This window comes from Falco punctatus, assembly GCF_963210335.1.
Source record: "Falco punctatus genome assembly, chromosome: 2".
Classification (NCBI taxonomy): domain Eukaryota; kingdom Metazoa; phylum Chordata; class Aves; order Falconiformes; family Falconidae; genus Falco; species Falco punctatus.
Window position 1 is genome coordinate 58,217,561 of NC_137581.1, and position 14,546 is coordinate 58,232,106.

The 14,546-nt window shown below is 44.6% G+C and overlaps 2 protein-coding genes across 3 annotated transcripts in view; one reads left to right on the plus strand and one right to left on the minus strand.

Moving 5' to 3' along the window:
• The window catches only part of PCCA (propionyl-CoA carboxylase subunit alpha), a 291,871-nt gene extending 286,472 nt beyond the window's left edge, over positions 1–5,399 (plus strand). For both annotated transcript variants that reach the window (XM_080377685.1, XM_080377686.1), the window contains 2 exons: positions 1,574–1,651; positions 5,071–5,399. In XM_080377685.1, the coding sequence (XP_080233811.1) occupies positions 1,574–1,651; positions 5,071–5,139 (147 nt within the window). In that variant the 3' untranslated portion in view covers positions 5,140–5,399. The remainder of the gene's footprint in view (positions 1–1,573; positions 1,652–5,070) is intronic.
• The window catches only part of GGACT (gamma-glutamylamine cyclotransferase), a 31,992-nt gene continuing 22,685 nt past the window's right edge, over positions 5,240–14,546 (minus strand). Inside the window, exon 2 of the mRNA XM_080377687.1 lies at positions 5,240–9,005. Coding sequence (XP_080233813.1) covers positions 8,515–8,988 — 474 coding nt within the window. The 5' untranslated portion in view covers positions 8,989–9,005 and the 3' untranslated portion in view covers positions 5,240–8,514. The remainder of the gene's footprint in view (positions 9,006–14,546) is intronic.

Sequence of the window (14,546 nt, forward strand, 5' to 3'; positions counted from 1 at the left end):
GCACCATGTTCCCATAGCCAGTGCTTCCCTTATTATACCCCAAAAGCCCATCGTATGGCAGTCTGTTGGAGAGAGGGGGTGTGAGCACCTTTTAACATAATGGCTTTTCTTCTGTTTTGCTCAGAATCCATAGGTAGACATCAACGTTTTTCAGTCATTGCTGGTGCATGCTTTAGAAGAAAAGCTTTATTTAAATTTTCAGAGTGTACCTCATGCAATGTGCGTTTGATCTCTGGCTTCACATCTGTCTGTTAGACAATATATTCCTCCAAAGTGCTATGCAGTTGTTCTTAAATATGCGTTATTCATTTTACATATATTTAGAGAAATACATCTATGTGTGTATCTGTATGTATAGAAACAAACACATTTTGAAGGGGCTGGCCCATATAACAAACACATAAACCAGATCTCTGCAGGTCACAAATTGTTCTCTTTAATGAAACTTTGACATCGGAGTGAAAGCATCCCAAATTTGCTGGGATGATGAGTGAACGGCAGAATACATCTGCAAAATAACCTGATGAAAAGACTTGCAGTAGGCACTCAAAGCCAGGTATCCCAAAGGGGGTGGACCTGCACAAGTCCTAAATACCGGCACGTAGGGCCCGGCACCCTTCCCTCTCCAGCGCATATCGTCTCGGAGGGATGGCTGGCTGATCGCTGGGTTACGCGAGGGATGAATTCTGAATCCTGTGGGTGTTGTACAGGCAGCCCCCCAGACGCTGTAAAGCCTTGAGTGGCCGTTTCCACTGCGCAGCGTGGTCCAAGGCGTTGGAGGGAGGGTCTGACTGGGAGGCAGAGGGAGCCCAGCAGAGCAGCCCAGTGAGTTACTGGTGACCTTGAGCTTGCGCATGCCTGTTAGCAGAGTGCAAACAAGCAGAAAGAGGAAACTTGAACGTTTCCTTTTTAAGAGCTGTCAGCTGCAGTGAAAATTATGGTTTTGCCCCCGCGATGCCTCCCCTGTGGATGGGAGGCGGTGGTTCCTCGCGGGCATGCTCCCTTCCCTCAGACGGAAGCCATCAGCCACCATCCGGGTGCTGCCATATGCAGAGGTGTGACTTTCTGCTCCATGTTAGCCTGATGGGTATTGCTGGAGCTTCCAGCCTGTGCTCCCCTGGATACGTGCCAAGAAACTTTTGGCTTCTGGATCAGGATTAGTATCCATGGGATCTGTGCCAGGGAAGCAAAGCAAAGGCTCCCCGGCCAAAACGGCACAAATTAAATTTTGCTCTGGATTTAATTGATGTTGAACTGTGGTGGATGTGAAATGTGAACTGTGGAAGTTGGAGCTGAATGGATGGGATGGGAGAAGAGCCTTTCAGGCTTGTCTGGGGTGACTGTTTTAAGCAGGCAGTTCCTTTCCTCCTATTTTGCTGCCAGTTTTGTCGAAAGCAACTGTGATTTGCGGTTGTGGCTTGTGTTGTGGTTGTGTAGCTGGCTGATTCGACTTGTGCATTGACAGTCTTTATAGCATTTAATGAAATAATCCGTGTATTTTCCAGAAGACTCATACACACTTAGAGCATTTCAAATCCTCTATCCTCATTTCGTACTGCTTGAATTTTACCAGGTTTCAGAAGGTCAAGAGATTTGTGTAATTGAAGCAATGAAAATGCAGAACAGTATGACTGCTGCTAAAACAGGCAAGGTAAGCTACCTTGGGTCACTTAAAACCATATGCAACTTGTCAAATAGGATAGAGTTTAAAAAGGAAAAAGGGAGGATTCTGGTTGTTAAGGAATTAATTCTGATTGTTTTAAGTCTTTCAAAGTGAGGTGTCTTTAATTTTTAACATTTGCATCTGCTGTGAATGCTGTTAAGTAGTTCCGAGCCTTAGACAGCACAGCAGGAAATAGTTTTACTGGCTTCAGAAATTGATATAACTCTTTTTCTCCTAAATAATTTGTTTTCTAAGATGTTACAATGCCAAGCTGAATTGAAAGGTGTTGCACACTGTTTCTCCAAATGCCATCTTTCCAGAGAGCAACTGAAGAAGAAAGATCTCTTTGCCAATTAATTCATTAAGGGCAAATAATTTAACATTAAAAACCCGCTCAGAACAAGGCATAGAAAGTGTTTTTGTGGGAAGATAAAAAGCAATTTTTAAATTATTGTGGCTGTTACACATACATATATTTTTACACATTTTATGTTTTGTATTGCATAGATCTGCGAACGTGTTGAGCTTTGCAAGGCTGTGCATTGTGGTCCCTTGCTTCTGAGGGATCACTGTTGCAGTCCCCGAGCTGGGACTCTGCTGCAGTGCAGGATGTACCAGAACCTATGCTCTGGCTGGGGAACTGGTTAAGCTTATATGGCAAGGGTATGCCTTAACTCCTTCTGGGCTGGGGACTGTCAGCCCCCAAGTCATGACCTCAGTGAATCTCAGTGCCAGATTATAATTCACAGCCTGAAACCATCACCTACACATGGGCCCTGATCCATTCTTTTCAAAGGGAGAGCAGAGTCTGGATCTGGATGATGTATTCCTGTTCTCGTATCTTCTAGCCTGTCTTAGCCCTTCTCTGCCTGGGGACAAGCCCCGCTGCTCTCCCTGATGCACTGCCGTTTTGCTATTAAAAATAACAAAACAAACCCCAATGCAGGATCCCTTAGCCCAGAGGGAGGCAGCAAGGAGCCTGACTCTCCAGCAGGGACGATGTCAGCCACTGGCAAGATTTGCTGAGATCTCAAGATGGGTCTTGATGCCAAGGACTGTTTGTGTGTTTACAAGAAAGGCTTATTTGGCACTGCACTAAAATCGTCACCGAGGCTGGGACCCAGGGCTTGCCTCTTCCAGTGCATCTAGTGCAAAACTGGGTCTCGAGGGAAAAAAAATTGCAGAGAGAGGAAGAACATACCTTCTCCTGTTGCTCTAACATTGCCACTTTATTATTTTGTTTCATGCATTAATTCCTCTATAATTCATTTTCTCATTTGATTAATTTTTCCCAGCATTTAGTTTTTCATCTTTGCGTCTTTTGTTTAACCCCTTATTGCTGCTCTTTGCATCTGCTGTTTTTAACTAGTATTTGTAATCAAAGGGCCGTTCCTTCTCCCACCCTCCCCCTTTTATTTTTTTACTTTAACCTTCCTTTTCCCACCAAGGTGTGCTGCAACCCATGGGCCTGTTCCATAAAATCCTGCTTGTACTTCTCCTGATAATAAATATCTCCCACTCGCTCTGTACAGATGCCATGTAAACCCCACGTTTGCTTGATTAATCCTTCAAAGTGGGATGTGAATGGCGCACGGGCCATTCAGTGGGCCTGATGTGCACCTTGCAGTGTCCCTTTGGCGTCTAGTTTTAATATTAAGCAAATTATTTGGTTTTTTAGGATTTTAAGGATTTGAAAAAGCAAAGTAGTTTTGGGCTGTGTAGAAAGGAGGCTGCTAAAGAGAATTCATTCTGTTCTGCAGTGCAAAGTCATGGCTCTGAGTGCTAAAATAACTTGGCCCCTCCACAGGAATGGGATGTTTGGCACAGGCTGTTCGTCCACGTTTTGATGCTTTGAAACTCAGATCGTTTGTCTTCAGCTGGAAGATGTTCCCATTTCCATGCCGGCTGAATTCCTTTTTTGCATCAAACCCCATCTTCCTGTTTTTGTAATTGTGAAAAAAGTGGCTTGTTTTTATCTACTTTGAGTTTACCGCAGCTGCACGTGGTTTAAAACCGAGGGAAGGGTGGGGAGGAACTGGTGTGCCTCCCGTCTGCGGCAGGGCAGCTGCGCCTGGGTCAGAACGGGGAGCTAGCCCCGCTGCAGGTCAGGAATCACTAGGGAGTTTGAAACACTAGTCAGCTACAATGTTTGCTGAACCTTGCCTTTATAGAAAAAGAAAGAAGTATTTTTCACACTGCTTTCACCTCTTGAAAGATTGACGCTTGGGAATCGGGTAGGCTGCCTAGGTATTGATTTAGAAATAAAGCCCTTTTTTGTACGTCTGTTGGTGTCTTTGCCCAGGTACAGCGTTCAGCTTCGTTTCTTGAGCAATGCCGTGAACATGCCTGTGCTACAGAACCAGATCCGCTTATAGCTCACGTGGCTTTGGACTATCAAACTTGCATGTGGGCAGTCATGTAGCTGTAGTAGCCTGGCATTTCAGGTGTGCTGCAGGTTTCCTTTAGGAGCCCAAAGTAACGTTTGATGACTAAACTGAGCTAACTGCTGAACCAGGTTTTGAGCAAGGATTTGGGCATGTCGGCATGAGCTCCGAATTAATATTGCAAGCAAACTGTACTATACACCTTCAAGTATTTTCTGCAGCTCCATGTGGTGAAAGGGAATTCAGACATGTTACAGCCTTTTATAGAGGAAATGAGGGCACTACTACAAAATGTTTGTGTTTTAAAATTCAGGAATCTGCACGCGAGTATATAATTCATCTACAGATGTAGCTGCATTTATTTGACAGTGGTAGCCCTTTTCCAAATTCAGTTATGTTAAAGAATCCCAACTCAGATTTGAATCAGTGTGTCTCAGCTGTCTGGGGATTGAGGGAAACCCACTTCATGGCTGCAGTCCTAAAATTCAGTTATACTTAAATCTGTAATGCGAGAAGTACTGAAATATTTCATTGAAACATCCAAATGTGAGTGTTCAAAGAGTCAGGCTGTCCTCTAGAAGATTTGAAACTTCAGTGGTAAATGAACAGCAGTGCAAACATGTGGAAGAAAGGTGCTTTTTAAAAGTGCCATCTCCATCTGATGTTCAGGTCTTCAAGCACCTAAGTCATAAGAACACCAGCTAGTGGTAGGTACCTAAACGTGTTGATGGAGTTGGACGTGATTTGGTCAAGCACTGGAGCAGCGCTGGAGCCTCCATTCTCAGAGAAACTCAAAACTCAGCTAGCTAGAGTCTGAATGCTGGAGGTCGGGCTGTCAGCCTCTCGAGGCCCTTCCAACAGAGATGCGTCTGTGATCCCTGTGGACCACCACATAATGTTGCATAGTGGCCATTTACCCTGTGTGTGTAGACGTGACACTCTACATAAGCAATGTCAATCGAACCATTTACTTAACTATGCTATTGAGGAAGGTTTGAAATTATTTCTGCTTTTGGACCGTAGGTGAAAGCTGTGCACTGCAAAGCTGGTGATACTGTTGGAGAAGGAGATCTGCTGGTGGAACTGGAATGAAAGGTTGCCTCTGCACCGCTGATTTAGCTAAGCCTTTATTATTTTCATCTGTAAAGTAAGATTAAGGCAATTCAACACAGAAAATGGACAGTCCTCTGCACAAGATTTTATACAGTCATATTTATTATATCTGGTTAAGACAGCAAACACAGATGTTAAACCTTGGCAACAGATCCCAGATTTTTACTTCCAGAAATACTTGTACATAACCTTTGTAATTCTTTGATTTTTAAGGATCAAATAAAATCAGTAAAATACCATTTCTGCTTTTAAACAGGAAAAGCCTCTTTTTTAAAAAAAGAAATCGCAACAAAAGCCCAAATCCACTTTGTCTTCGCGGTAATATCACTGGTTTGAGGCCCCAGCCAAACCGTACAGAATGGTTGGTAAGGGTGAAAAATTAACCACTGAGTGAACTGAGCAGTTTCTCTGCACTCAGTGTAAGCACTGAGCAAATACTGCCAATGGCTTAAATTCTGATCAGATTTATTGTAATATTTTGAAGTCTTTGTACAGACTAGATTTACATTACAGGTTAGATGTTGTATTTTTCTAGTGCAGATTTTCCCCCACGTATTTTCATTTACAGTTGTAAGGGAATGTTCTTCTTCTGTTCAAATTCCATACTCAAATTTCCCCCCTTTATCTTTTCTATAGATTACTAGATACAAGTCTTTATGGAAGGAGCTGGCGCTGTCCTCGAATCCCTTTAGCAGCCCCAAGGTATTGCTAGAGGCACTTGCTGTCCCTCGGGCCAGATCTGCTCCTGAACTCTTAGAGGAAAGGGAGACCAAGTGCTGATCTTCTGTTGTGCAGAAGCTCTTACTAAAGACTCTGAAGAACTAGGACTGTTCATAATACAAGACTATATCCTGCTGGAAAAGCTGCATTTCCAGTATAGGAAACCAGAGAGGGCCTGGAGAGAAGGAAGATTTAAGAGACTTGAACAGAAGTGAGAGGGCTGGTGACTTGGTCAGAACAGTAAGAAGATGTATTTCTTTTTTTTTTTTTTTTTTTTTTTTTTTCCCTTCTCACTCAGGAACTCCATGCCACAGGATTGTGTACATAGCAGAAGTTTACTGGGTTTAGAATATTAGCGTGTGGTTAAAAGAGGCTTTCTCTTCCATTAATTGATCTAGCTTGGTAAGTCGGCTGCCTGGACGCAGTGATGCCTCTGCAGCTCCTACGCACTGTGAGCATCATCTCTGCCCCTGTGCTCTTGCCTTGGTCTCTGCTGCTGCCCACTGCTGGGCCAGGACACGGGGCTACTCCTGCCTTTGGTCTCACCTCCCACAGCTGGTTTTTTACATACCATTCCTGCTGTGCCTTGACCGCTGCCCCAGACAGGAGGGGGCCTGCTCTCATTTTCTTGCCTAGGGTGTGCAGTCATGCTACTTCCCAGAAAAATAAACCCTCTGGCCAGAGGCGCCTGGACCCTTTACTGGAAGGTGAAGGTTGAAAACAGCCTGTGACAGGGCTAGTGACTCATGTTCAACCAGAACAAAGCTTCACCATTCTGCTTGAGACTGATGGTTGAAGAGGCATTTTTTGTGTTACTGAGATGCTGCCAACTGCATCGTGTGGCCAAGGGGGAATAATGTAATACAGGGATCTGCTTTGTTAATTAGTTTACAAAACCCATCAAGATGAGTCAGGAGAGTGTTAGGGTAGTACCTGCCCTCCAGGAAAAGTAATGCTTTTGCAGCTGGAGAAACTGAGGCAGGCACCCTGCAGATCTTCCTATAAATTTCCTTAATCCCATTTTGTCCCTTCCTAAAGGAGCACAGTTCAGCTTCTGCAGGTTGCCCTAAACAAAAAACAAGTACTGTAAAGAGCCACAAGCATTCTATTTAAAAACTACTTAATGTGCTTACTGCAGCAACACAAGCTTTTTGTCTGTTCTTCTAAATGAGATTCAGCAGTGCTTACTACTGATAAAGTTTAGGCTGATTCCTTACCCTGGATCCTTGGGCTGATTCCCTACCCCGGGTCTCCTCTGGCCATCACAGGGCTTCTGGCAGTGGAGCAGAAGTACAGTATTGTTCTTAGTGGTAGCCCTAGTACAGTTAATTGTACTTTGTGGCTCACTGCTTGGCATACATTTCCTGCTTGCATCCCTTTGGCAATTTTCTATACTGTACAATCATCTATATATACCAAACACTGCAGATGAAGAAAAAATATAAGGCACGGGAGCATAACAACGAAAGCCACAATTTTCCCAGATTGTACAGAAACCAGCACAGTTGGTTGGGTCAGGGGAACAATAGTCTTCTTTCCATCTTTTTTTCCCCTCCAGTTTAAATGTTGCAATACTCACAACAGAGATCCTTTGGATATTTTTTATAATGTATATAAAATCTCCATACCCCCCCCCCCCCCGAAATCCAGTTTGCATATGGTTGCAAGTTCTGCATTAAAGTGCTTGACAAAAAGACAACAAGTCGCCTTGATAGTAAGTGTTCGCAACAGCTGCATCCGCTGTAGCGTGGTGGGCAGCTGAAATCACATTTACTTTTCCTGGTCCCCAACACCACCCCCAACCCAACACCCCACCAACTCCTACAGGCACTCAGTGAACTGAAGTGGTACCTAAAGTGCTTAGAATGCTATATTAAAAATACAGTTTTAAATGTAAATTCCCTTATACTCTTTTAATATTTCTTCACAGTACCTTATAAAACTAAACATGTTTTAAAAATGCTCCTTTCCAGTTCAGAAAAACATTTCAATACAGAGTAAGAATAGTCTTTAAATTTTCTCTGTTTCTCCAGCAATTTCATATTTGTCTCGAAGCGCACAGTATCTATATGGTCACCTCTCCCTGCTTACATTCAGTAACCTACTAAACACCATTACAAGTCAGTATTACACACGAGTTGTGCTTTACTTTGTTGGCAGACATGATTTTTCTTTAATCACTTTCAGCTATTAGTGCAATAGTTTCATCATTATTCCACCCACCTTGGAGAACTACGCAAGAAAATTTGTCAATTCATGAAAAAAAAAAATAAAAAAAAATTAGTCTCTTCCACTGCCTGTCACTGACCTCAGTCACACAGTGAGGTGAAGGTGGGGATTGAGAAAACAATTAGACCCCAAAACTGATGTGCACAGATACAGTTATTTTATGCCTCATGCAAACCCAGTTACTCGCAGCAGGTTAGCGGGGGTGGGGAGGGTGCTGACTAGCCGGGGGGCAGTCCCCATCTCTGAGCCTACAAGACTTCAACACTAGCGCCAAGGCTCCTGGGTTGGGAAGGTTACAAGAGATCCTGCATTTTAATAAAAAGGTATTACAGCTTTCCTGGAAAGGTTACCGATCAACACATGCTTAGTACTATGTCTTCAGCTGGGCTACGTTACCTCCCATTTCTAATCCCGGCTTTCGCGTAGGACATAGGAGAGGCCGTGTTTCCCCGAGGAGTCGTAACTGTCATGGTAGGGGAGGCCGACCCACTCGGGCGGGTATGTTGTCGTGCTGTACACGAAGCATTCCACGATGCCCTCGGCAGACGCCTGCGCCTCACCCACGCCGCCCTTCCCTTCCCACTCCACCACCTCGATTTGCATCAGGGTGCGCTGGTACATGTCTGGGCAGCCTTCAAACTCATCCAGGAACTGCAGCATCTGGTCGTCAACCGAGTAAATCTCCCCAGCAACGCGGTGTCCTGTCCCCGGGATGTTCAGCATGTAAGGAATGTTGTACTTTCCTGCAATCACCAGCGGGTACTTCTCCACTGTGCGGCCCCTTCCTTGGAATTTTGCTAGTCCCTTGGCCGTGTTGATCATGTACTTGTAGTTGGGCTGGCCTTTCTTAAGCGTGCCATAGACAAAGACACGAGCCATCGTACCTGCAAAAGCAGCTGAAAGACAAAGGCATATGTTACACACGTGGATGCTTTGGCCAGTGCAACCATGCCAAGATGCGCTGTACACTCCAGACTGTTCGGGCAGTGAAGAGGTGGTCTTGTAGTCCTACACCACATTTAAGTATCACACCAAATTCAAGTATCTCTTGAAACTTTTCAGTCAAAGCTGGTAACGGTGAAAAATAAACACCAGGAGAAAGTCAGCCTTACGGTTCTTTGCTGTAATCAGATTGCATCCCATGGTTTCTCTAAGGAATCCCCAACCTCAGCCAATGCGTCCCTGAGCCTCTGGGGAAAGCTCTAAATCAATCTTTTCTTCATTTTCTCTCTCACTGCTATGGGAGCCATGCTGCAAGGCTGTGGTGGTGTGCTCAGCAGCACTCCAAAAGCCACCCAGGGATCTCATCCCTGCAATGGTAACAAACTCCACTTAGCACATCCTTTATGGGGGAGGAAAAAAACCCCAACAACAAAAAAAGGACTATGGTTCAGTTCAGCTATGCAAACTTTGCTATGCTGCCGCATCACATTTATGGTTTGACTAGCCCAGGTCAAGCCTGGTTATTAAAACGCAGGAGTGAAGCCACAGCTTGGTTGTTCTCCCTCGTTGGTGTGTGTGGTTGTTTTTTAAAGCCTGAACTGATGGACTTGGTCACAAACTACCTGGGACACCCCTCACTGTTGCCTTGGGGTACAGTTCAGCACCCCTGGGCAATCACCTGCTTCCCTCCCTCTTCTGTCCGGGATCTCCCTTCATCACTGCAGCATTCAATACTTGAGAACAACACTGTGTTCAGTAACAGAAGAGCCCAGTTGCAATTTGGAAGATCAAGTGTCTTCTTGTTTCATGGTAAAATAAAGCACAGTGGCAGGAATTATCCAAAAGCAAATGAGTATGTTCCAACTTCAGGTCGTGTTGCATTGCAGTTGCATGCATTTGATAGTATTTTTTCAAATTGTAACCCCAGCATGGTCACAGTCTTAATAAAAAAAGGGAAAAGGAAAGCAAGCGGCACAATGCTGGGAGCTGCAGCAAGCTAGCAACGTCCAAACTGGGACATCACCGAGACGCACAGAGGACCCGTCTGTCACACAGAGGGATAAAAAGGCTTTCACACCAGACCTTATAAGCAAAAACGAGGCATGCCAGAGCGGCTGCTGGGCAAGTTTAGCCTGGCGTTGAGTCATCTCACAGACACACTGAAGCATTTTCGGTAACCCCAGCGCCGAGGGCCCGCTTGCTGACTGACAAAAGCCGAAGAACAAACTGCGGCACCCACACCCCATGTGAGCGGGTGCTTTCTGAAAGGTGCCATTGCCAGCGCAAGGACAAATTTGCCCTGCTCCCTCAGGGGAGGGGAGTGAGGATGGCTCCCCTCATTGATAACTCTTAGGTGACACCTCATTCGCAGAGCTGGTAATGTCTTCACAGACATCCCTCCTGTCAGAGGGAGCTGTACATGTTATTTCCATTTATTTACCTCGGGGTGGGTGGGAGGGGAGATGCGGTGTTTCAGCCCCAACAAAACGCAGAAATAGCAGGTGACACCATGCTCCTCCCCTCCCCCCGACAGATACCTACCCCAAAGGGCTAAGCCACCTGGAGTAGCCCCTCTGAACATGGGCTAGCTAGCTCCCTCTTAAAAACAGACCCCATGAATGGCCGTTTGTTTTATCTGTGAGCATAAAACACTCAAAGTTAGTTTAAATGGGATAAAAGGCTGCCTTTACTGAAAGGTAGGGGGGGAAAAAAGGTACCTTCATAGTTCCTGCGTTATTTTTCACACTGTACCACTTATCCCCCGTAGTTTCTGCAGGGCAGAAGCAGTTGTTGCACTGTTTGATGGTTTCCCACGTTTTGCCCTCCATCACTGGCTGGGCAGAGCCTGCCTCACCCACAGCCTCTGGCTGGGCTAGGCACCCAACACAGAGGGGCACATGCAGCTCCTTTTGGAAAGAGGGTCATTAAACAGTGTATTTCAAGTTTGAAAAAATCTTTAAAAACAGAATGGAAGTAGAAACAATCTATTTTCTGCTATTTACTCTTATTTTAGTCAACTGTTAGATCAGGTCAGTTATCCAAAAGGGTAACATTGCTGGCCAAGAGCATCATAATTTAAAATAACTCAGTAGCAAAGTAGTTTCCCCCTTGGTGAAGTGAACAGTTTTTCTCTGTAACGGTTTTCCTTCATTTACTGGCAAACTGCTTGCACTTATGGAAAAAAGACCGTGCTGCTTCCCCCCCTCCCCGTATTTTACCAGATATACTTCAGTGTAATTTATCCTTCAATGACATAACTGAGTTTTTTTGGATGCAGCTCGTTCCCTCATAATAAAAAGAACATTAATATTCAGTCGCTCTGACTCCCTTTTATAAGAAAAATCATTACCTTTCAGACTGTGTTTTGAATAACAAACACAGATCCTTCAGGAAGAAACTTGTCCCAGTGGGGATTGAGAAAGGATCAGAGTTAAGCACTGAAACATGCAATTAATTCCCATTAGGGGATTAGGCCACTCATGTTCACTTTGAATCAGAAAAATGAATTGTGAATTAAATTGTTCACAACCAAGAGGTTACTTGTCAGAGTTAATAAGTTAAAAAATAAAAAGAGAAACCTAAAATGCACATAAAAAGCTCAACAGCGAGTGGTGCATCTGTAAGAAAAAGATACGCTTCATTTCCATGAAACAAAAGCTCTGTCCCTACTGTACAGCTGGAGATAAGCTTCCAAAAAGTTTGCATGGAAGAGTGTTACCACTCCTGAAAGCGGTGAAAATGAAATATGTGTTTCTGATGGTGCAGCAGCCGGCTATTCGGAAACGTTTCTGCTGTAAAGAGACGCACCCATCATCCCAGTGCAGGGCTTAGAAAATTCAGCACCGCCACAAGACCTTGCTAATCCAGGTTTGGAGAAGTTTCTGATTTAGCATTTGAGTAGGTGGATTCAGCAGGCAGTACAAACGGAGGTGGAGTGGCAAGCCAAAGTTTCAGCCACAGTTTGTGTAGAGCTGTGGCTTGGTGGGCAGGTGGTCCCCGTCTCACCGCTGTGGACCACAGCCACCCTGGCGCTCACACGGGATGGGCTGGGTGCAATGACTTCTACTGAAAAAAAAAACCCAAACCACAAAGCCAAGCCCAGAGGACCCTGTCTGAGGCATGACTGAAATAAACTTGGTAATACTATTTTCTGAACATCGCTCCATATAAATAAGACATAAAATCCCCTGTGCAATAACGCTGGTCTCCTGTGCAGTGTGTTTTGCGTTGCAGAAAGGCTGTTAGATATATTAGCATAATTTCTAGCACTCACATAGCCTGGGCTTTCAAAACATTTTTAGCCACCTTGTGGCAGGAGAGTAAAGAGCAGAATTTTATTTGAGGGTCATTTCACAGACTTCCACCACAGCTGAAAAAAGTAGTAAGTGGCATCCCTTCGCTGAATCACCAACAAGAAGTTGTTTTTTCTCACTTAATCCAGTTTGACACTTCTTACTTACACTAAACCACCTAAGAGGAAAAGAAAACTCACCACAAACCAACCAAGCTCCCCCCAACCTGACTCTATACTGAGAGTATTAGCTGCCAGGCCAAAATAAAGCCATTCAGAAGGTACTTTCATGAAATATTCATGCCACAATCATTAAAATTTAATGGCATGGGGAAATGTGAGTGAAATCGGTATGTCATCTTTTCAAACTATTTCTTTTAGCTATGAAAGATGACCTGCCGAACTGCTCGTGGGATCAATTACTAGTTGCTTCATTATGCGAGATGCAACGATTGGAAAATAAAATAACTATTTCAGGATCACACAGGCAGAAGGTGCTGTTGGTGATGCAAAGAAGATTTGCCTTTTGTCTTGTCTGAAACCATTTCAAATCACTAGCAATTCTATTGCATAGAGAAACTTCATTAGATTGATTTTCCCTAAATAAAAGTGCCTTGTAACCGGCGCGGGCCAGCAGCCCCGGTGGCCGCTCGGTGGCCGTGGTGCTAAGGGCTGCTTCACCGTATCCATGGCTGCCCTCGCCTACCGACGGAGTTTCGGGTCAGGGCTTTAGTTTTCCCTCTCAAGACCCAACAGCTCCAGTGTGGTGAGAGAGGGCTGGGTGGCCACGGGGCCAGCCGCTGGCTCATTCAACACACGAGCAGACGAAGCTGAACTGCTGCAGCCAGGATCTTTGCTTCCAGGTTGTGCCCAAAACACGACCTCGCTTCCCAAGTAGCAGCAGCCTCAACAAAAAAAATCCTTTCACCACAATTCAGACAATTACAGGATCCTACCAGTTTCTTTTGAAAATAAAGCAAGAAATAGGGTGTGCGTTATGCTGGCTCCAGGGCTGTTTGCGGTCATGGTAGCAGTGGTTTTGGATTTTATTTTGTTGAAACTTATTTTCCCAGCTCAGAAAGTATCCATTTCTCTCCCTCCATACAGTAACATTGTTTTCCCTTGAGAAAAATTCTCTGCGTTGGCTCAGTGACCAGATATAGTTACACATTAATTCTTCAGAAGTTTCAAGAAACTGTAGGAAACAGGTGAAAAAACAAAATGCCTTGAACTTTAAACTTGAGCCCAGTCTGTTTGAATGAAGTGAGTTTTAAGGTCACTCTTCACTCAATGCTAACTTTCAAGAAGGACTAACATGCCAGAGAGGACTCCTGGGACCGCATCCTGTTGGTCCTTTGATGCTTTCATTTTGTTGCTTGCTATTTTCTTTATAGCAGAGACAAGGGCTTCCTGCCTGGGCCGACCCCTTTCCAACCTTGCTGAATACCTCGGAAAAAGTTTATGGCAAGACACCTTTCTTACATTAACCACAGAGGCACCAGTGAAACGATGGCTCCTTTGAAATCAAGAGGTTACGGTCTCCTCGCAGCGGTCGGCTGCTCAGAAACTGAGAGGTGCTGGTTTGTGAAAACAAACAAAAGTATTAAGAGTAACCAGTGCCACACTGGACGCTACCGGGCACTACCTGAAATGCCACTTAACCTACTTTGCAGACACTTTTCATTTCACCTCGGATAGTTTACACCCCCAAACAAACAAATATGCTTGCACTTAAGCTGGAGTATCTTGGAGGTATCTTGGAGTATCTGCCAGGAGGCAACACGAGGATGCCCTCCCCTCTGGACAAGCATCAATCACAGTGCTGCTCACGTGCCTCGTACCCACTCGACATCGCAGCAAACATTTGCCTTTTGTCTGTCTGAAACCATTTCAAATCACTATCAATTCTATTGCATAGAGAAACTTCATTAGATTGGTTTTCCCTACTACCAGAAAGAATTTAATTCCAGAAGTGACTGTTAGAAGGAGCTACAAAGACCTCCCAAGTGACAATCAGATAAAACCATCACATGCAAAAAGATGCTGAGGATGCAATGCAGAAACAGTTGTGAATAACATCACCGTTAGATTAACAGACTAAATTTCTGGACAGTGCAGAGACAGGAGAGGATTGCCAGCACAATAGGAGGACAAGAAAAGGAGGACGAAGAAAACTGAAAGTCAGTGGATGTGGACAAATTGA